The sequence below is a fragment of the Podarcis tiliguerta genome, assembly GCF_965153285.1.
Source record: "Podarcis tiliguerta genome assembly, chromosome: 17".
Classification (NCBI taxonomy): Eukaryota; Metazoa; Chordata; class Lepidosauria; order Squamata; family Lacertidae; genus Podarcis; species Podarcis tiliguerta.
This window is the reverse complement of record NC_139550.1, coordinates 948069-970926: the sequence shown is the minus strand read 5'-3', so window position 1 is coordinate 970926 and position 22858 is coordinate 948069. Positions and strand designations below refer to the sequence as shown.

Here is a 22858-nt window from a genome sequence, read left to right as displayed (position 1 = left end):
TTTATACATACGTACCATTTGTAAAATATAGTTTTTATTGAATTTTAATCAGGGTAAAATTTCCAACAATTGAGAAAAAGAGAATTATAAATATATGTCTTCCTGCAACAAGGTAAGGTGTAACACATCTATCTCCACTACACATGTGAAAGTTATTAACAGCTTCAGTTGCAGAAGATCTTCCTGAAAAGAAGTTTGCACACCTGAAATATGCTCACCTCCTTATTAATATTCTTGAAGAATGGAAATCAGGTTTCAATACAGTTGTCACTTTTAGTTAGCCTCCTAAGCAGCCTGCTATGAAATCTGAGCATCTCTGACAGGATAAGTCTTCAAACTCAGCTATTAAATTATTGTGGGTCCTGATTGGAACTTCCGATGTTGCCCAACGGCAGATTTTTCCATTCAGGAATGAACCTGTCAAACTTTCACATTCACGTGTTGATTTTTTGTTTCAGGTTTGTTCAGCTACAATGGTGCTGGCATACCTTGTCAAATCAGCTGTCTGAAATGATAGTAACATAAAGGCACCCCAAGCCGTTGGGAACCAAGGGACTAATACCTATTGATGGAAGGAGGACGGTACTCACATGACCATTATAAATTGCCCTTCCACATTTGTATGTAGATTAATGTGATTATACCATTTCACACAGAGTTGGGGATGGAGGTTTGAAAGGATACCAGTCAGCTTTTAGGCAAGATTCAAAGTGCTTGTGATAGCTTAGGATACACCTTAGGGGCTACTTCCTTCTGCATATTCTGCTCAGGAGAGTCCCTTTTCTGCATCCCACCTAGGGTAGGTTTGAGTGGGACGAGAGAGGTCTCCTCAGTGGCTGCACCTAGATTACACAACACCTTGTTCCATGAAGTACAACCGGTCCCTTCCCCTCAGTGTCTTTTGCCAGTTGCTAAATACAGTACAGTTTTATTCTGACAGATTTTTGTTGCATTTGCACCAGAAGAGCAAAATGTAAATGTAAAGCAACACAGTAAAATCCTATCCTTCAAAATAACTTTAATACATTTTCCCACTGCAGTAATGGAACAGGCAAATGCTACGCTTGTATTTTTTCTGCAGAGCCAATAGTAACAGCACCACTTTTTGGATAAAAATTGAAGACACTGCGTGGAAGAGGAAATAGCTGCCTTCTGTGGTTTTGCATAGGCGAGTTCTTAATAGCAGCACATGGACTATAAGACTTAATGCCAGGATAAATTTGCCCGGCAAATGAAGACAGGTATGGGCACAGTAAACAATTAACTAGACCCCAAAAGTTATACATTCCAGTCCAGGGATTTGCTTTATGTGATATAAAGCCTATCACTATTGCAACCATTAAAAAAATGCTTTAGTATTTGCTCAGCAGCATTAACAGGGTTAAAACATTGCCTCGATCTTCTTATATTAACTGCATACATCAATCAATTACAGTTTCCTCTTTCATACAATACCAAATGTTTCAGATATGAGTATCAAAGAACAAGGGACAAATCCAGGAGCCTCCATGGTTTCCAATGGATGCTGAGGCCAGCAATGTGGAAAGACAATATCATGGAAGCAGCTGCACAGCAAGTTGTCTATGCGAGCAGCTCTATCCTTGCGTGGTTCACATCAAAGGAATGACACGAGCAGTTGTCTGCACAATTCTGCTGCACGTAGCTGCCTTTGCAACACTGCTCGTTTCAAGTGCCTAGTGTACTCCAGACGGCACACATGACACAAGTCCAAGACCAACTGTAATATGGACAAGAAATTCATAGCCACAGATGTGGAAAGACCTCAGCCGAACCAGCAGGACTGACCTTGTCCATGGCCTGGCAGAAAAGGCTCTAGAACAGGGGCGGCCCCAGACGTCCCAACTCCTGTCACGGCCAATGCAACATCCGGAGGTTCACGAGTTGCCACCCCTGTTCTAGAACTTTATAAGGGTTAAAACACTTTTAAAACAACATCTGGGCTTGGGGCTAACCAATATGTGTTGACAAGGCAAACCAGCCATCTTCTCCTTGCTTTTTAGGCTATAGGAATGGAGAGGAAAAAAGTGAAGCGTTATATTCCTTGCACTGTCACTTATTCCTTGCCTCCCCTTCAGTTCTCCCCTTAAATATATATATTCTGCAATCTTGGGATTCTGTTTTGACTTTTTCTCTTATTATTATTATTTATTTTAACAAAGTAATAATAATACATAAAATAAAAATGTGCACCCCACCCCGAGACCATTCCATTGTAACTATCCAACCTCTTGCGATGGTTAGACCCCTTTCCGTTTTAACAGTACAAATTCTACAAATACCTTCCATATCTCCTCAAAATCATTTCTCCTGCATATTCCCTGTTTTGCCTTAATAGCACATGTTAATTTATCATTAATAGCTATATCCCACACCTCTTTATACCATTCTTCCATTTTATATTCTGCTTGCCCCTTCCACTTCCTGGCTATAATAACTCGTGCAGCTGTCAATAAACTTGTGAGCAAGTCCTTCACAGCCTGTGAATCTTCCACCCCATCGTAAATCGATAACAATGGACTTTTGGTCAGTTTCAACCCAGAGATTTCTGTTTTCTCCTTAAACACCCTTTGCCAAAACCCCCTGTGCATATTTACACCCCCACCACATGTGAACGTAAGTCCCAGTTTCCTGGCATCTCCTCCAACATAACACCAAATATTCCTTGTTTATATGATTTAATCTTACTGGTTGTTTAGACTATCTAAGGCTTGACGCTCACCCTGAACATTGCCAAAAGGTGGAAGTATGGCTGTCTAAAAATGACTTACCTTTATTCTATGACTGTCGTAAGTCAACTGTACATTTCCCAGGGAGGTATTTAGTGGTAAGCACACCTGGCTAGACACATCTGCAGATCTGTAGGCATAAATAATAGAGAGCTAGGAAACACAAGGTGCTGAGTGCACTGCCCTGTTTCCTAACTGCCTTGTATCTTTATATTATAAACATGCAGGCAGAGATGGTCTTCTCTTAAATTTAACTATATATAGCTCCTAGAGTCCGGGTGCTGCTAACAGGCATGGCCAAACTTGGCCCTTCAGATGTTTTGGGACTACAACTCCCATCATCCCTAGCTAACAGGACTAGTGGTCGGGGAGGATGGGAATTGTAGTCCCAAAACATCTGGAGGGCCAAGTTTGGCCATGCCTGTTATAATAATCATAATCATAAGAACAACAACAACCAGGATGTAGATGATTTAATCATTCAATTTTCAGAAATAATTTTATATAGGTGTTTGAATTGTAGGAGGGTCAGAAAGGGTTATGCCCTCCTTACTTTGGTGGCTGATCCCTCAGGTACTTTTTGTAGAAGGCTCCAGTGGGGCCCACAAATTGACTAAAATTAGGGAAATCAGAGGCTGGGGCATCCCCATAACTTTCCCCGTGTGTGCGCGAGTGCACGTATTTTAACTAAGCATGTGTATTACTTGACTGCTTCTCTGTCACTCAGTAAAAAGGCATGCACGTTGATGGAATTGGCTAGCTAAATGAATTAAGACCTAGACAGGTAAGAAAGGAATGGAAATATACATTTGTATTTAACCATCTGAGTCCATAGATGACTGCTAATGGAAACACATCAGACCTCTGACGCGCCTCAACAAGGCTCTAATGTACATTTAACTTTCCATTATATGTGTAACAGAATTAGGAGGCAGGTATTATTTGAGAGAAAAACCAGGTACAGTCGTGCCTTGGTCGACTTACAAAATGTTCGGAAACCAAGGCGCAGCTTCTGATTGGCTGCAGGAACCCGCGTCGGACATTCAGGTTCCAAAGAACGTTCGCAAACTTCTGGGTTTGCGGCGTTTGGGAGCCAAAATGTTCGACTCACAAGGCGTTTGACTTAAGAGGTATTTGCTTATCAAGGCATTTCAAGTGAAGAAAGCTGTCTGCTAGACCCCTTCTATTTCGAGAGCCAAAATCTGTAATGATGCACTGGAAATCACAGCCACATCTTCAGACTATAAGTTAGCATGGGGTGGAGAACATCTGGCCTATGGACCCAGTTAGATCCACCAGGCTGCTGAGAATGGCTCACCAGGCAGTTTGGGGGAAACCTCACTAGCCTACCGTCTAGATCCTGCTCCCCTTCCCTAAGCTGTATTCCTTACAAAAGCTTATACTAGCCACCCTGCCTGTAAAAATAGAAGAGCTAAGCAGCCGACCTCTTTGTATTGGATCCACTGGAGGGAGAAGGACTATTTTCTGTGGAACTATCCAGAATTTCTGCAACTGGAACAGACACCTCAATTGTTCTTCTCTTTCCGTTTTCTAGAAAAGACAGTATCTGATTAGAGAATTATTAGGTGTCCGGGTGTTCCAGTAATGAGGAAGCACATCAAGCAATTACTAAATAGAGAAACAGAATGTTTTCAAAAATTCAAAAAAAGATAAGAAAAAAAAAAAGATTGTCAAGCGAAGACAGCTGCCATCATCAGAATACACCAACCCATATTGCCAACACTGATGTAAGAAAAGCTTTTGAATAGTGGGTAACATACCAAGCAAATTGACGGGTGGTGATGGAATTGGTGAAACTGGCGGAGACACAGAGACGAATGTTGGTAACGTTTGCTGATTGGTCAGCTGCACCAGTTTGCTGCGTGCTTCTGCGCTCTGGCGGTTCAGTTCAGCTATTCGTTCATCCAAGCTCCTTGGTAATTCTTTCAAGCTGCTTACGGCATCACCATGTCCCTAAACGAGTATTCAAGAGGGCAGTTAAAAGTCATTTTCATACTTTTCATTACTGAACTTGGCTGCTTGGCAGACTCAGTGCATCTGAGTTACCCAACAGTAGCAGCTATCAGCAACCTTTTTTCCTACAATCTACTTTTAGCCACCTCATGTGGTCTTTAATCACAAAAAAAGCATTCTGGCAGCACAAGGTCAAGTCAAGGTAGGTGTACAGGTAGGTAAAGGTACAGATGATAGATCACTGGTTTGAAGCAAAATGTAATAGTCTATAATTATTTCTAGCTGGAGAACAGCAACCAATCCTAACTTATTCAAAGTATTTTTTTAGAGACCTGTGAGTAGAGTTTTAAAAGCGAGCTAACAGAATTCCGCATATACCAAGCTAAGCAGCTTTCAAATAGAACACAAAATAGCATTCAAAAAGTATGTCATTGAATGGAGTAATGACCTTCAGTAAGTTGCTTTAAACATTTTTTAAAATTGCAACCCACCCTTGGATGTTAAGGTGAAGAACAGGTGATAAGTTAAAATAATATCACATAGAAGATTTGTGGGTGGAGGGAACAAACACTTTGTCATTGGCATGGCACTCATTCCCAGAGTAATAATAATAGTTTTTGATTTATATCCCGCCCTCCCCAGCTGAAGCCGGGCTCAGGGCAGCTAACAACAATAAAGTAAAAAGGAAGATACAGTGGTAGCTCGTGTTGCGTAACCTCCAGGTTACGGAATCTTTGGGTTATGGCCCCGGCAAACCCAGAAGTGTATACTTTCGGGTTTCGCCGCTCATGCATGTGCAGAAGCACGCGCACAGAAGTGGTGCCTCTGGTTACGGATTTTTGGGTGTGTGCGTGGCACACCAAAACGAATTAAATCTGTAACCAAAGGTACCACTGAAATACCATGTCCTGCTCCAGGCACTGCCTTTTAAATCAGGACACTGAACTGAAATAAGGGCAATGAACCCACAGGAGGGTAATGAGGATGGTGCTGAATGGTTTGCTTGATGAAGAGATTAAGGGGAGACATGACCGTGGTATCAAAATATCACACTAATGATGTGAACTGATTTGTCCTCTGTTGCTCCAGAAGGCAGGAATAGAACCTTTATTGGTAAGAGCTGTTCAATAGTGGCTGGCAGACTGCCTTGAGGAGGTGGTGAGCTCTCCTTTGCAAGAGGTCTTTAAGCAGACGATGGACGGCAATCTGTTAGGGATGCTTGCAGATCCTGCATTCAAGACGCTGCGCTGAGCTGGCAGTTGGACCAGATGAGCTCCAACAGCCCATCAAGCCATATGATTCTATAACTATTTAGCCGTCAGAAACCTCGGTAAAAGGTAAAAAGGTAAAAGACCTCTGGACGGTTAAGAACAGTCAAAGGTGACTAAGGGGTGGCGGTGCTCATCTCGCTTTCAGGCCGGTTTGTACACAGCTTTCCGGGTCATGTGGCCAGCATGACTAAACCGTTGCTTCTGGCGCAACGGAACACTGTGACGGAAACCAGAGTGCACGGAAATGCCATTTACCTTCCCACCACAGCGGTACCTATTTATCTACTTGCACTGGCGTGCTTTTGAACTGCTAGGTTGGCAGGAGCTGGGACAGAGCAATGGGAGCTCACCCTATCACGGGAATTCAAACCGCCAACCTTCTGAGCAGCAAGCCCAAGAGGCTCAGTGGCAACTCAGCACATGGGTCACCAATAAGATGCCCCACAGGGACACAAATGCCATGAATGGATGGTTGGTGACTGTAATTCTTGCAAAATTGACAGTTGTGTGTGTGTGTGTGCATACACACCCATGCTTCCCTTTCCACAAGTCACAAAGCATAATCTCAAATTATGTTTATTGAGAATGTCAAGACCCAACACTCTCTTACATTCTTACCTGCCCCTCTAGCACTGATCCATTCTGCGCCGAAAATGGCTGCTGCAAAATATCCCATGCCTCCTGAGGGCAATGCCTGAATTTGCTCAGCTGAGCTTTAATGACAGTGTTCTGGAGTGTTAGCTCAGCTATGTGTCCCTGCAGATCCTCACTCTGGGGAAGCATCATGGTCGCATCAGAATTAGGCCTCTCTGAAAAGCCGTCAGGGCTTTGGCTTGGCACTGCAGAGAAGGCCCTTACTAATGGCTGGCCATCTGGCTGTACAGAACTCTGCAAAGGACCAGCACCTTTCTGGGTGAACGAACTGCCATCCTCTTCCACCGTCTGTGGCTTGTTTGACAGAGAGGACTTTTGCTCTCCTTCTGATTCTCTCCCAGTGGAGTCTAGGGAAAGACAACACAGGAGACCAAATAAATCTACGTCTATATTAAATCCTATTCCTAGACTAATGAAAAATGGGAGTGAAAAGGCTATGTTCCAAAGAGAGGTGAAGGCTGGTTATAATGCCAACTTGAGCGTCAGTTCTCATTTTTTAATTTAACACTCAAGGATGGAGATCTGAATACAAAAGAAACATACCTGCCCCCAAGTCTAAATGAAACAGTTCAAAATGTTCAAAGTGATCTAATGCCAATGCTATGGGCCTAGAGGCCTTTTAGACTTCAGGAGGTGCATTTACTTTGTATTCAGGATCACAGATTATTATCTGGAAATGTTCACCTACAGAGCTGACCTTCAAGTGAGGTGAAACTCAAATGCTTGTGCCCTGCAATTTAAAAGCAATCTTGCCCAAATACCTGGTACTGTTTCATTAGATCTGTGCTGTGACGATTTTCTGATTGGGGAGAATATATATTAGTATATATGGTATGATATTAATCACTTATTCCACAACTCTGATGGCCCTTAGTTTTCTTTGAAGTGGATCTATCTTAAGCAATGGGGCTACCAAGTGAAGCACTATCCTGTCCTCAAGGTGGCAAAATTTAACAAGATGCCTCCAACCAGCTGAGAAAGAGGAAAAGTACAAGGTGTAGCAATTGCTTGCTGGTTTAAAAGTAAGGCGGGTCCTGCTATAAATTCAGATTGGGTTTCCTAAGCATGAGACCAAAGACCTGACGTTGTATAACTGAACAATAGCCACAGTCACCAATGTTTTTAGGACTAGATACTACACTAGATTAGAAGACATAAAAGGACTTGTCCACAATGTGACTGATGGAGGGTTGATTACGGAAACAAAGTCAGGAAGCTGCCATGCAGTCAAAATGACCCTCTTACCATTCTGAAGAGGAGGGAATGCCTGGCTGCTCTTCTGTTGTGGTGGAGATAACAAAACAGCTGGTTGGAATAAACAAGCTGGTAAAGTTGGGGTTGGATGCATTTTATCCAAAGGATTTGGAAACACTGGGGTTTTATTGGGAATATCCACTGGTGTATTTCTTTTTGGCCCAACGTAGTTTGAGAGGCATTTTTCTGACAAGAGAACAAAGAGGGCAATGTATTATATTAGAAACAAGAATGCAGCAACTAATACATGCTACCAAAAATATCCCTGTGCAAGACCTGCTGTGAGGCAAACTATACTTTGGAGAAACTCTTGGTATCCAAATATTTGCTTGTGCCAAAAACTGCCCTCCCACAAAGGGGGTAGTCTTATCTCTAAGATCATGCTGACCGCAGATATTGAGAAGAAATGTCCACAGCTCTCATCTCAAGAGAAGAGCCAGAGCTTATTTTGCTGGGAGGGGAAGTTGCTTATGATAAGCTGCTGAACCCCTTTATCACGGGTCACCAACACAGTACCCACGAACACACAAGCGCCTACAGGCACCTTCCCCAGTGCCAGCAGCCTCCTGCAGAACTAAGCTTGGAATAAGCTAATTGCAGCAGGGGAACGAATTCAGAGAGGGTTACAGCTGGAGGAGAGCTTCCTCTTCCCTCTTCAGCTGTGCACACATGCACACCCATTCTGCAATTAGCTTTGAAAGAGATCTTGTGTTGGCTACATAGAAAGCTTATTTAAACCCTAATGACAACTGGGGTGGGGGGGTAGTGATGGGGGACAGCAACTGGGGAATACCATATGTCCCCCTAGCTGGTGCTTTTAGAAATCTTTATTCAAGCCTAATTGCAGCAGGGGAGTAAGTATTAACTATTACGTCCCCAGTTGTGACCCCAAAGAATAGGTCCTCTCCCATTGCAGTTAGTCTTTTTTAAAACAACAACAACACCACCACCTTACATTAGGTCAATTAGAAATTTCTTTCAAGTCTTCTTGTGGTGGTTGGAGGTAGGAGTGCATTTTTCCTGGATATTGCAGCTGGGAAGGGAAGCTCAATTCTTGCCTCCCTAGATGCACACTTCAGAGAGATCAGCTCCCTCTCCCCTGCCTCCCAAATTAGGCTTGCAAAAACAACATTTTTTCAACTATAACTGCTGGCAGGGGAGGGTACTGTCTGTGGTCGCCATGAGTGCATGTGGTTGTAGTTATATAGCGTGTGCATGCTGTCCAAACAGTTTTTCTGGCTTGCAAATGTGCCAATGAGCCCCAAAGGATTGGCAACTCCTGTTTTAGATGCTCAAAATGACAATCCAGTACAACGTAAGTAAATTAAGAATAAAAGAGAAAACATGTCATTGTTATAAAAACGTATTAACTAAGATAAGGTTTAAGAGAATTTTGAAAAGGACCCCATAGAGTCGCACCTGCAGGGCTTGGTTCATCGCCCTCATCCTACGTCCCTCAATGGGCAATCACTAGCCTAGCTTCTCCTAGCTGCAGAGATAACTATTGCTCCTCTGGTATTTTGTGAGAAAACAAACAAACAAACCAAACCACATTCTAAGCAACAGGAAATTACAGAACGCTTTAGATAGAGGAAAACTTCAAACACTTAAATGAAACAGTTAATCAAATCTAACAGTGAATCTTAGGGTCAACTAAATGTTATGTTAACCATGCTTTTAAAAAATGTGCTTGATGCTTTTCATTTTAAAGGAAAAATGGACAGTGACTGCCATTTCCCCCAGAATTGATGTTGACTTCAAATATCACCTTCAGAGACCAACAATGGCCTGGAGGGATTTTAGTGGGAAAGTAGTGCAGTGTTGGAATGGGGACCTTAGCAGCTATGATATAGTACAGTCAAACCTTGGTTTGTGAACGGCTTAGCTGATCAACAAATCAACTCCCCAACGCCGAAAACCGGGAAGTAAGTGTTCCAGTTTTCGAACGTTTTTCAGAAGCCAAATGTCCAACGCGGCTTCCGCTTGAGGTGCAGGAAGCTCCTGCAGCCAATTGGAAGCCGCGTCTTGGTTTTTGAATGGTTTCGGGAGTCGAACAGATTAAGTTCGAGAACCAAGGTTCCACTGTATTGGGCAAAGGCCTTAAAAACCACAATTAACACCTACACATTCAGAACCAATCATCACCAGAATAAATCAGACAGCTATCAAGCAGCAGTCCAGCTGTAGTTAAAACTATAAGTTTTGAAACTGTCATGTCACTCAGATTATTGAGGTTTCCCTGGTGAAGACTTTTACCTTGAGCTGCCTCTGGACTCCTGACTGAAAGTTCTCCAGAATCTGTAATGGGAAGCCCTTTAAATGCATGTGTGAGTGAAGTCAGTAGTTCATCTGTTACAACCGTGTAGTGCTGAAACTTATTCTAGAAGACAAAAAGGGAGCAAGAAATGCACCAAAATCACCATTCTGATTCACTTGCAACAGGCAAACATGAAGCATAATGGGTTATTTCCAAGCATCTGCCCACACCCCTAGTAGTCCCATAAGCACATATTTGCTCTCTACTGTACTAATGCAAGACATATATCATAAGTAATAACTGAGTGCTACTAAAGTGTTGGGACGCGGGTGGCGCTGTGGGTTAAACCACAGAACCCAGGACTTGCTGATCAGAAGGTTGGTGGTTCGAATCCTGGCGACAGGGTGAGCTCCCGTTGCTCGGTCCCTGCTCCTGCCAACCTAGCAGTTTGAAAGCACGTCAAAGTGCATGTAGATAAATAGGTACCACTCCGGCGGGAAGGTAAGTGGCGTTTCCGTGCGCTGCTCTGGTTCGCCAGAAGCGGCTTAGTCATGCTGGCCACATGACCCGGAAGCTGTATGCTGGCTGCCTCGGCCGGTAAAGCGAAATGAGCCCCGCAACCCCAGAGTCGGTCACGACTGGACCTAATGGTCAGGGGTCCCTTTACCTTTACTAAAGTGTTTATCACATGAATTCTGAAGTTGGAACCAAAAGGTCAATATGCCCTCACAGCGGAAGCAAAAATACTAGGTGTGAACAAGGAGAACACTGCAAATGTATCATGAGGATACAGACTTGAATCCCCATAGAGATAAGACGACAAGGGGTACAAGTCCATCTCTTGCTCAAGTTAAGCTACTAAAGTCATTTAGCCCCTTGCTGCTCTGCCAATGCATTCAGAGCGTTGTGTCTGGAAATACATCACATCACCAAACAAAGGGAATATATGCTGGCATTAAATTCCAATTGCAGGTCGTCCCTAGGTTACATAGCTTAACCGTGATTCTGGGTAGTACCTGCATAGCAATATTTTCTTCTCTCGCCAGGAGGACTTCAGCAGTCAGAGCATCAATGAGGGCCCTGTGTTCACTTAGCTCTCCTTCAAGCTGCTGCCTGTTCAGCTTTTCTTGACGCAGCCTTGTCTCAGTCTTTTAGGGACAGGGAAAGAGGGAGAGGGAGGAATCAGCCCCAGTAAAGTGACAGCTGAAGTATTCATTGTGAAAGCAGGAGTTATCAGGGTTCAGCAGCATTTGAATGCAGCTCAGGCTTCAAAGTGAAAGGCAAAGCTTTCCCTCCTGCTGGGCGCCGCAGGCTTGCGGATAGCTGCCCTAAGCCCGGGGTGTGCAGTGGGCTACAACGCCACACTGCCTGGACTTCGGATAGCAGCAAGCTCCAGGAGCGATGGTGAGGTTGAGAGCAACCTCGCCATCGCTCCCGGACCCGTTCTGGGGGCTGTGGTCGGGAGAAGCTCGGGCTTCTCCCGCCCCCAGCCCGGCAAGCTCTGGGAGCAATGGTGAGGTTGAGTGCAACCTCGCCTTCGCTCTCGGACCCCCAGCCCCGAGGCTAAAAACGATGCCAAGACAGCTAGCGGGATCTATCCTGCTCACTGTCATGGCTTCTTTGCTCTTTTGCGCTCGGGGGGGGGGGATAATTTTTTTTTCTTTATTCCCCCCCCCCCAAAAAAACATAAGTGTGCCCTATGGGCCGGTGCGCCCTATAGGGCGAAAAATACGGTATATATAGAATAAATACAAACCAAATACTACTTTCTTCGAAATCAATGGGAAACAACGTAAAACAAACAGCACCAAACTACTGAAAAAGCACAGTCAACATTGCTCAAAATATCACAGTGGCTACAAGCAGCAGTTTGCTGTATCTTCCCACCTCCTTCAAGTAGCGCAGCACCCTACACAGAGCGTTCACCAGCGAGCGGGTAAATCCAGAGAGACCTTGGCTGCTGTGGACTTGCTGGACTTCATGGCCCATCCATCTCTCATATTCTTCCATTTCATTCTCCATATCGCGCACCATTTGGTTCAAGACCTCAAGGCTGGATCTGTTGCCACTGGGGAGGTCAAGGGAAGCTGCAGCAGCAGCAGTACTCGAGTTACTCCTCTTCTGTGCTTCTGGGGCCGGCACACTTTGCTTCTTCTTCACTGAGAAGAGGACAAGGAAGCATGTTGTCCTTAGCAAGGAGAAGTTAGCACTTAGACGCAAATAAGAGCGAGGGGGACTTTAGCTGAAGGGAATTAAAGTGCTTACAAAGGTTCCCCACCACTTTGCTAAACTTTGATGAAGGTTTAGAAATTTTAAATCCTTGCAAAACAACTCAAGCTTTAGACAGCAATTAGACAGAGTGGCTGGGAAAATTATTATTATTATTATTATTATTATTATTATTATTATTATTATTATATAAAGGTAAAGGGACCCCTGACCATTAGGTCCAGCCATGACCGACTCTGGGGTTGCGGCGCTCATCTCACTTTATTGGCCGACGGAGCCAGCGTACAGCTTCCGGGTCATGTGGTCAGCAGGACTAAGCTGCTTCTGGCGAACCAGAGCAGCGCACGGAAACACTGTTTACCTTCCCACCGGAGCGGTACCTATTTATCTACTTGCACTTCATACTTTTGAACTGCTAGGTTGCCAGGAGCAGGGACCGAGCAACGGGAGCTCACCCCATCGCAGGGATTTGAACCGCCAACCTTCTGATCGGCAAGCCCAAGAGGCTCAGTGGTTTAACCCACAGCGCCACCCGCGTCCCTTCAAAGGTATACTAGTCACAAAATAGTAAGAGGCAGAACAACAAGGTGATCCAATTGTGAATGCTACACTATTACCTTACTGCAGATACCTGCAAAACAGCACAAAATAAAACTTGTCTAGTTAGGCCATGGAGGGGGGAGCAGAGTGGGGTGGGGGGATGTGAAGGAGAAACAATGCTGGAATGTATGCAGTACTTCCTTTTACTGCTTTTGTAATTCTATCTGGCATATTTATGAAATTCACAGAACAGTATTATGCATAAACTAGATTAAACTCCAAACTAGATTAAGGAGCAGCAGAAGGCTAGCAGCAATTCACAATAAATGAAGGTCTTGTTGGCTCCTTTCCTCGAGATAGCAGCACCCTCTAGGTGTAGAAACACATCTTGGATTTGAGTGCTATATACATACACATTATACACAGGAATTATTATTTTTCAAGGGTGCAGATTGTTTCACATAAGAATCTTCACACTACGTATATTTAGTAAAGTCTGATTTTTAAAAGGTTAATTCACTCCTTCCAAAAGACAAATTGTTCCACACAGATGGGCACAAGGGAGGTCGCAACCGAACAGAGACTGAGAAATATACACGAGAAGAGGTATATACACTAAGACATACCTTTTGTGGTTTGCTTTTGCTTCCTTACATTGGCGTTGAGTACTTGCTGCACAATGTATGTGGCATCTGGAGTCTGCTCTTCATACCGAAGTTTTGAGTGGACTTTCTTGACTACATTAGTAGCATTAAGGGCTAAATGAATTTTTAAAAAATAAAAATGTAGGCAGTGTTTTAATTAGTCTAAAATAATCCAGAACATACCTTCCCCTACAGAAGGGTTGGGGAACCTTTTCAATCTGAGGGCTGCATTTACTCATGGGAAAATTTCCGGGGACTGTCTGCCAGAGGCCAGAGGCAAAAGTGAGCAGAGAAATGAATGGGACTTTTACCTTTGTACACTAGGCTCCGTTCCATCTATGCAAAGCGCTTTCTGTGCACCTACACCTCCTTCATTCCTCCACCCAGCCAAGACTCTTGGCTGCATTTCAGCTAGGATAAGGAGGGCAGGGAAGAAGGCCAGGGTTGGCTGTGGCCTGAGGGCCAGGCAGAGAGATCTAGAGGCCACATCTGGCTCCCGAGCCTGTGGGTCCCCATCCATGCCCTACAGCAAGGTGGGGGACTTGTGGTCCTCCAGATATTGCTGAACTACAGTTCCCATCATCCATGGTGCCTGGCCATGCTGGCTGGGGCTAAGAGGAGGTGGCGTGTGACATCTGGAGGGCCGCACGTCCCCCATGCTTCCTTACAGCAAGCCACAGCACCTACTCTTTCATTTCTGACTGGTTTGTTGTTTAAAAAGAGAGTAAAATGAACCTGTGGATCCCAATGGCTGAACATTTGTTGTTGGGGTTGAAAGCACGTAGACTTCCTGTGATGATACTTGCTGCTTAGAAACCTCTTGCTGGCCACCGGCCACGGAGTTTTCTTCTTTCAGAAGGTGAAGCATCCTAAGTGAAGAGCAGAGATGCAGAACAACTTTCGGAAGATTACAATTTTATCGCCATGCCCTTAACAGAAACATTATTTTAGCCATAATGGACATGGTTTGGTACCCTATGCTGTGCTTAGTTCCTACCTTGGAGCTAGATAGCTATCAGTGCCGCATACTATACTTATTTTGGCAAAGTGTATTTTGGTAAATATCAGCTATAATGGAACAAAATTGATCGCGTTAGATCCAGCACTAGCCCTTTGGGCAGTGATTCCAGAAGCCACACAAGAGCTCTTTTATAAAGAGTTGATTATATTTTTGCTAGCAGCACCATGAATAGAAATAGCCCAGCACTGCCTTCGCTCATCACCATTTACAGTTTAATGCTGGCTGGCAAAATGTGGTTTATTGTGGTCGCTGGGAAGCAAAGTAGAGTCCTCAAAGGCGCTGAAAGTCATGATAACTTCATAGCAATATGGAGGCCTTTCACAACATTTCCAACTAGACAAGATGCTAATATAATATTGCCTAAGTTTAAGAAGACATTTTGGAAATATTTATTGCCACAGTGTGTGTTAGCTTAACCTTCATTGTTACATGCCTGTATTTGGATATTTAAATTATATCTTCCATTGATGTTACAAATATGTAAAGGATATGTACTATATCTTGTTCTGGTTTATTGTGATACTGTTTTTAATGTAAATTTAAAAGGCAAAAGTTTGATTTTATTTAAGCATTGTAGCAACATTTAGAAGATCATATACGTGAGAGATAATAGCAGAGCTGAATAGCTGGATTAGTAGATCGTGTATCAAGCAATAAACTATTTGTGCTTATGCAGGGTATACAAAACTTTGAAGGTAAAGAGATACACACTTACCTCTCTGTATCAGTGTCAGATCTGAAGCTCAAATACGTATCGTTCTCACTGTCTGTCTTGCACATCAAATAATTTTCTCCTTCCACTTCATTGAGAGCCTTTCAGGAGACAGATATAACATCTCAAACATTTGCATGGGAGAAATTTAAACTGACATATTTCATAGGCTGACAAAACAAAGTGACCCAATAGCCAGAAATCACAACTGCTGCAAGCCCAGCTAAAGGAAACGCACAGTTTTGTGTCCCAAGAAATTTAATTTCACACCAACAGAGGGCAGAAAGACAATTCCCAATTGCCCAGAAGTGGAAAGGAAACACTTACTTTAACGCTGGAGCATTTTTAAACAACTAGTGCAAACACACTGTTGCTTTCAATCTATGTTGCCTTGATTTCATTAAAGTCAAAACTGAAGTGTTCAGGTTTCAATAAACATTATTTGTACCCACTACTGTCAGTAAGTAATTTGCTAAAATAAAACGAGTACAAACATTTATTTCTGCATTCAATTTTTTATTTGCAGCACAACCCTATGCATGTCTACTCAGAAGTAAATCCCACTAAATTCAATGGTACTTAATCCTACATAAGTATGCAAAGGATTGCAGTCTTAAGAGACATTTCAAGCGCCTCTTCTGTTATGTCTTAAGAGTCACTGCTGCAACTATGGATCTTATCCTCAACAATTTATCTGCAGACATCTTCTCTTAACTGGCATGTGCTTGCCATTTCATTTCACTCCATAGAATGACTAACACTGGTATAATTTGAAAAGGCATGTCTATGTATCAAATGCAAAAGACACATTCCTTGGTCTATGCTATTTATTTAGTGACAAAGTTTACATGGAAAATACACCACCTGTGGATCCATGACAGAATCACTAAGAAGAGAGAGCTGTGTGTGGGGATCACATTTTTGTACGATGGGACCTTGAGAGGATTCTACATCATAATCAGGAGCCACAGTCACATTTGGGAAACCTAGAGGGTAGGAAAGAAATAAAGACTTCCATTCATTAGGCCCAAGATTAGATGCTGAGCCTACTGCATAAACGTAGCAATCCTTTGTTGCCTTCCATGGAGACACTATCTTATATTTCTACAAATTCTAGATACCGTTAGTTTGTTGTAGAAAAACAATAGAACATTGTGTGGCACCATAAGCTCTTAAACACTGAAGTTTTTATTGCATGATACGCTTTTGCGGGCCAGAAAGAGAGAGAAGGGTCTTTTATCCACTTTCTCCACAATATATGTATCACTTTATAAACTTGTAGCCTTTCCTCACAGGAAACGTGATACAGCTCATAGTTTGCCAACTGAGTAACAAATGCAGAGGAAAGGACTGCATGTGGTGGAATTTATCAGGCCAAATGGGATGGACGTGTATATGCTGCTGTAGGTGAAACATCTGTAGACGCAAAGGGAGAAAATATGGTTTCCACACTGGCAATTTACACTGTGTAACTCTCTGGAGCACCAGTCAAGACCCAGCCATCACTCTCTTAGCAAAACCAACAGAATTCAGTTTAAATAGATCACTTGCTTATACAGGCAACCCCCGATTTGCGCAGGGCTTGGTTTCTGGATCATCAAGAACTTCTGTAAAATTGTGTGTAATTGAAAAAGCCTGCAAAAGCCTGCAAACACCCCATTCAGCCCCAACCCACCCTTTATGTTAAATACATAAAATGTATTGTATGACATTTCCAGGTTACTTCCGGGGTCGGCACAATGCACATATAGATGTGAACACGTGTAAATGGGGGGGGGGGGGTGCCTGTATGCTACAAGGAAAATTTGGAGGCATGGTTGTGGCTGTCGTCAAAGAACGTATTTCTATATTATTATCACACTAGGAAACACGAAGCTATCATTTCCAGTAAACAGCTTTCATTTTGGGTTTGCTTGGGTCTGCTAAACAAAACTATATCTCGCTCAGTAAAACTTCACCTAAATGCCTGCGAGGGGCATCTCCAAATAGATCCTTCACCACAGCCATGGCCTGATCAGATCTCTCCAGGACCTCCTGTAACTGGTACTGATCAGAAAGAATCTAAAAAAATGAAAGCACAGAACACACACATTTTATACTTCTCTTTCCTTCCCCAGGCCCTACCCACTCTTCAAAACAGGTTACATGCCACTATTAATCATATAAATTATTAATACTGCTACCTTTTATTAGGACCAATAGATGGGCATGATTAATTCAATATGTAACACATTTAAAAATACATCTACACGTGGCAAATATTTGAAATTACTTATTTTGAGGCATGACCAAGGCAGTCTATGCCAGTCGCTCTTTAGCACTCATCTTAGGCTTATTTGTACAGCATTGTCTAAAATACTAAACGCTTCTTTGAAAATGATGTTATTTTATGACCCGCCTTAATGAAGACAACATTATAGCTAACAAAAGGATAACAAAAATATATAATTTGTCCCTAAGATCTTTTGAGGGCTGGGAAGTAGCCAATGTAGCACCAATTTTTAAAAAGGGATCCAGGTTTTGTTTAATCTGTACTGTTCTGTTTTTGTCTGAAACAATTTTACTGGGTTTACTTGGTTTTATAAAGGTATAATGGTATTGCTGTAACCTGCTCTGAGACCTTATAAACAAACAAACAAATTCACTGGGCTAGTGGAGAAATTATGGATCATTCCACCCCCTTTCTACAAGGACACCTGGTAGAAGGCTTAAAAAAAACCCCAGCCGTCTTGTCGCAGAGGATGTGGCTTCCGACTCCCTTTTAACCAGCATAAACATACTTTTGTGATCTTATTCACTTTACAAGGTTGAAGCACACTATGAGGCTGAGTGTGCCCTCTCCAGATTAGAGAACTCCAGGCATATAATGAATGAATATAGTTCACCAGGAAGCCTTGCACAGCAGCAAACATGAAAAGTAAGATGGATCTCGGGTAGCTGGGAGGAAAGAACTGTGAATGCCACCATGCATACAGAGCTCTTCTCGTTCCCAGCTGAACCACAGCTGACAACTACCTTACTATATCAGCCACAAGGAAACTCTATAACCATTTCTTACCTCTCTCATCAAGGCCAGTTTCTTTTTTTCCAGAGATTCTGGAACTCTTGGTCTCTGCTTCTTCCATTTGCTCTTCAGTGCTTTTTCTTGCAGTTCAAAGTGTACAATGCCTTTGTTCTTTGACTTGTGCATCTCATGGCGTCGTACCTGGAAAGGAAGAGATTTTCCTCAAACCAGAGCAAGGAACAAATGAAGGAGATGATAGTGACGGTACAAAACAACTAGAAGGCTTTCTGTCTTTACACTTCTATACACCGGGCAAAACTAGACAGCAGGGTCACTATCTTAGCGCCATATGCAGACTGCTACAAAAGCACAAGCAGCCAGTGTGGTGTAGTGGTGAAGAGCGGTAGCCTCGTAATCTGGGGAACCGGGTTCGTGTCTCCGCTCCTCCACATGCAGCTGCTGGGTGACCTTGGGCTAGTCACACTTCTCTGAAGTCTCTCAGCCCCACTCACCTCACAGAGTGTTTGTTGTGGGGGAGGAAGGGAAAGGAGAATGTTAGCCGCTTTGAGACTCCTTAGGGTAGTGATAAAGCGGGATATCAAATCCAAACTCTTCTTCTTCTTCTAAACACTTGGAGATGGCTCACCTAATACAAGATTTCCAATGGACTATGAGCATGTCAGAGAAAGAGAGAAGAACAAGCAACAGAGAAGCATGGAAGGGATGGATAAGGGATGGCCAATGGGGTAGCCATCAAATGTAGTGGAGACCTGCACTATCAGCAGCAGAAGGGAGCATATAGGGATACAGGATGCTAACTGCACACACCGTTAGCACTTCCAGCATTGCAGTTTGTAACCCCTCTCCCTAGTCAATTTTGTCCTCATCCAAAATCCAGCACTGGACCCCAGCCTCCACCTTATGCATGACTGGGACACATCCAGAATTGAAAAGAGCAAGTCTGTGGTTTACTTGTATAATTTTATGTCTAAGACAAGCCTCCTTAAGTGCCTCCCCAGTATGTCAAGAAAGACGAATTTCCAGCTTACGAGATCTTCAGGAGTTGCACGATGCACGGTGAGATCATGAACAGTGTTCTGCAACAAAGCATACCAAATGCAAGGTTAGAACATGAAACCAAGTACATCAAATGAATAACCTATGTTCTCCAAGTTCTTCTATGGGTCAGTTCTAACCATCCCACCCCATTTTAGCACACCCAGGAACCTAGAGGGCAGGGCTACACAATACAATGGAAAGAGCACCGCTGCCTCCTCAGTTGATATAATCCTCAGTCTTATAATCCTAAGAGTTGGAAGGGACCACGAGGGTCATCTAATCCAAGCCCCTGCAATGTAGGAATCTTTTGCCAAGCAAGCAAGCTACTGACAAGAAGAATTGCATTACTGAAAGAAGAAGAAAGCTGAGTATGGCACTGCTGCAATATTATGTCTGTGCACATACACCAAAGGAAATAATAGCTAAAGCAGGCATACTTCCAAGGAAACATTTTTAAAAATGGTTTTAAATTCTCATAAATTTTGATAGCCTGGGCTCTCACATCTGTGATTGTTTTGACACGTGAAATTGGGGAGACTCAGGCACAAGTTACCAAGCTGGACTAAAGGTTCCAGAATTAATTCCTCCATGGAGGATGGAGGCTAACAAAGAAGTCATGAAGTGGTGCACAGCCTGAGAACTTCCACGCCTCGCAAATCTCTCCCTCCGTATCCCATTGGGGCAGCAATTCCTGCATAAGCACAAAGGAAGCTTCCACAAACGAAAGCTTTTATACCCCTAACACCTTCTCCCCCCCCTCTCTCTCCCTCTATACAGTGGTACCTCGGGTTACAGACGCTTCAGGTTACATATGCTTCAGGTTATAGACTCCGCTAACCCAGAAATAGTACCTCAGGTTAAGAACTTTGCTTCAGGATGAGAACAGAAATCGCACTGCAGTGGCGCAGCAGCAGCGGGAGGCCTCATTAGCTAAAGTGGTGCTTCAGGTTAAGAACAGTTTCAGGTTAAGAACGGACCTCCAGAACGAATTAAGTACTTAACCCGAGGTACCACTGTATATATATATCCATGGTTCCCAACGTGGGGCCCACCCCCAAAGGGGAGCAATTTGATTTTTAAGTGGGGCCATTTGAGAGTGAGTTACACTGAGTTAATGGCCTTTTAGGCTTCCTCCACGTAAATAGTTCACTTTTTGAATACTAAGAATTATATGTCATGGGGGTAGGAGGGGTGGCATCAGGATTTTAGAGGTGCTTAGGTGGGGCATGGCCCAAAAAAGTTTGGGAGGCACTAATCTCTCTCTCTCTCTCTCTCTCTCTCTCTCTCTCTCTCTCTCTCTAATAATCCAGCCTGAACCGAAGTGTTGGTAAAGTCAAAAGCTTACACACTAGATTTTATTGGGTTTGGTTCCTTTTAGGTTTTGATTCCAAACCCGCTGGGCAAAAGCCGCCTTCTTCTCCAACTCAAGAGGAATCTTTATTTGCATCAGCCACTAGCCATAGCAATAAAATAGAATAAAATATACTGAAGATAGAGGTAAAAAATTAACTATAGAAAATACATGGGGGGGGGGTAGACATCAATAATCAAATAAGAGATATTATTCTAATTGCCCCTCCAGTTTTTGCTGCCACCTGATCATCTTGAACGGACACAGTATCAATGGTTGAGCGACCCGGAAAGGACAATAATAGAGGGATAATAACCTCACTCCTCAAATCTTTATACTTACTTCTGTAAAACAAGAAAATCCTTAATAAAATATCAAGATAAAGAGTGCAGCCAGAAGCACATGAGCCACTGACTCAATACTGCCATCTCCACAGTGGATTTTTTGGAAATCGACTCTCAAGTGCCACCAAAGGCAGTATATTCAAACTTGCCGAAGTGAAAGCACGTCTGTATTTGGGGACCGTTAAATTTTGCAAATTTAACCAAGTGTCAAGACGACCAGGTGGAACCTAATCCTACCACAGACATTTCCTTATTGGGGCCAGATTATTCTGTCGCTCCATGTAATAATTGAATTATTTGCTTTGCTGATTATTAATAGTGTTGATAACTGTTGTGGTGATAAACTGGAAAAGTAAAGCTTTTGGTTGACTCATTTTTTAAAAAAACAACAACAAATGGAATCTGTCATAAAGCATTTAGGAAGCGTGAATAATTGCATTTACGAAGCAGATCTACGACTCTTGCGACTAAAAAGGGAAATAGGTTGTTATTATTATTATTATTATTATTATTATTATTATTATTATTATTCACAGCTTGGCTCCCCCCGGCTCGCACTCACGTCCCAGTCCTGCTTCTTCCTCCTCGCCTTCTTGGGCGGCTTCCTCTTGGCTCCCGAGGCCGGCAAGCGACTCGCCCTCAGCAGCGACATAATAACAGCTGCAGCCCCCGCCGAGTAATAGCCGCGGCCCCCGAAGCGGCGGTGGCTGGAGCGGGCGGGGCTCCGAGGAAGGAGAGCGAAGCGCCGGCGCGGCGCACAAATTGAGGCGGGTCGCGGGGAGGAGAGCAGGCCTCGCGCCCGTTGCCCCGGCAACGCCGCCTGCTCTGGGCGGGAAGGGAAGGCGGCGGCGGCGGCGCCGCGGGGCGAAGGCCGGGCCGGGCCGCTTCCCCTCAGGAGAGCGCGCCCGACGAGTGCAGCGCATCCCGCTGGAAGGAGCCACGTCCCAGGCCCGGCTCGAACCGCCTTCCCCAAAGAGGCGAATGGAAAATTATTATTATTATTACCCCGCCTTTTTTCCTGCCAGGGACTCAAGGCGGCTTACAGATACAGTGGTACCTCGGGTTACGGACGCTTCAGGTTACAGATGCTTCAGGTGACAGACTCTGCTAACCCAGAAATATTACCTCGGGTTCAGAACTTTGCTTCAGGATGAGAACAGAAATCGCACAGCGGCAGTGGGAGGCCCCATTAGCTAAAGTGGTGCTTCAGGTTAAGAACAGTTTCAGGTTAAGAACAGACCTCCAGATTGAATTAAGTACGTAGCCACAAGTACCACGGTATTTGCTGCTGCAATACATGATGTTCAGTATTTGGGGAATTATCCAGTGCTTTTTTTCTGTGGGGATGCATACCCCTAAACGTTTTGTGCATCTAAGTTTGGCCTCATTGAGGGGCAGGATTTCAATATGAGGAGGAAAAGGAGAGTGCAGTGGTACCTCGAGTTACAGATGCTTCAGGTTACAAACTCCGCTAACCCAGAAGTGGTACCTCGGGTTAAGAACTTTGCTTCAGGAAAAGAACAGAAATCGTGCAGCGGCAGCAGGAGGCCCCATTAGCTAAAGTGGTGCTTCAGGTTAAGAACAGGTTCAGGGTAAGAATGGACCTCCAGAACAAATTAAGTTCTTAACCCGAGGTACCACTGTAAAAACAAGAGCAGCTAAAACAGTGGTTCTCACATGGTGTGGCCTCTCCATTACTGATGTGGCAGGAGAGGATGACAAGTGTAGTGAGGAGATTCAACGACTTTTAAACATTTTAGTACAGTATAGTATTATAGTACAGTGGTTCCTTGGTTT

At 43.7% G+C, this 22858-nt stretch overlaps 2 protein-coding genes across 2 annotated transcripts in view; one reads left to right on the top strand and one right to left on the bottom strand.

Moving 5' to 3' along the window:
* Positions 1-12: 12 nt before the first annotated feature.
* SPICE1 (spindle and centriole associated protein 1) lies at positions 13-21729 on the bottom strand. Its single transcript, XM_083419785.1, has 17 exons — positions 21624-21729; positions 19357-19404; positions 18362-18508; positions 17262-17364; positions 16168-16289; positions 15307-15404; positions 14306-14439; positions 13553-13684; positions 12045-12316; positions 11174-11305; positions 10157-10280; positions 7892-8086; positions 6611-6993; positions 4529-4721; positions 4193-4298; positions 2790-2877; positions 13-2022 (listed from the first exon to the last, which is right to left on the bottom strand). The coding sequence occupies exons 1-17, from the start codon at positions 21711-21713 to the stop codon at positions 1969-1971; spliced, it is 2421 nt and encodes an 806-aa protein (XP_083275911.1). The 5' UTR covers positions 21714-21729; the 3' UTR covers positions 13-1968.
* SIDT1 (SID1 transmembrane family member 1) overlaps positions 21618-22858 on the top strand; it is a gene marked incomplete at its 5' end in the record, with an annotated part of 52437 nt that continues 51196 nt past the window's right edge. Inside the window, one exon of the mRNA XM_083419828.1 lies at positions 21618-22114. The remainder of the gene's footprint in view (positions 22115-22858) is intronic.

Excerpts from the sequence above, each read along its gene's own strand:
- SPICE1 (XM_083419785.1), bottom strand. The coding sequence starts at position 21,713 with ATGTCGCTGCTGAGGGCGAGTCGCTTGCCGGCCTCGGGAGCCAAGAGG. Across the intron at positions 15,405-16,167 it reads ATTCTGTCATGGATCCACAG|GCTCTCAATGAAGTGGAAGG; the intron begins GTGGTGTATTTT and ends GTCTCCTGAAAG. Across the intron at positions 11,306-12,044 it reads TGCTGCGCTACTTGAAGGAG|ACTGAGACAAGGCTGCGTCA; the intron begins GTGGGAAGATAC and ends TGTCCCTAAAAG.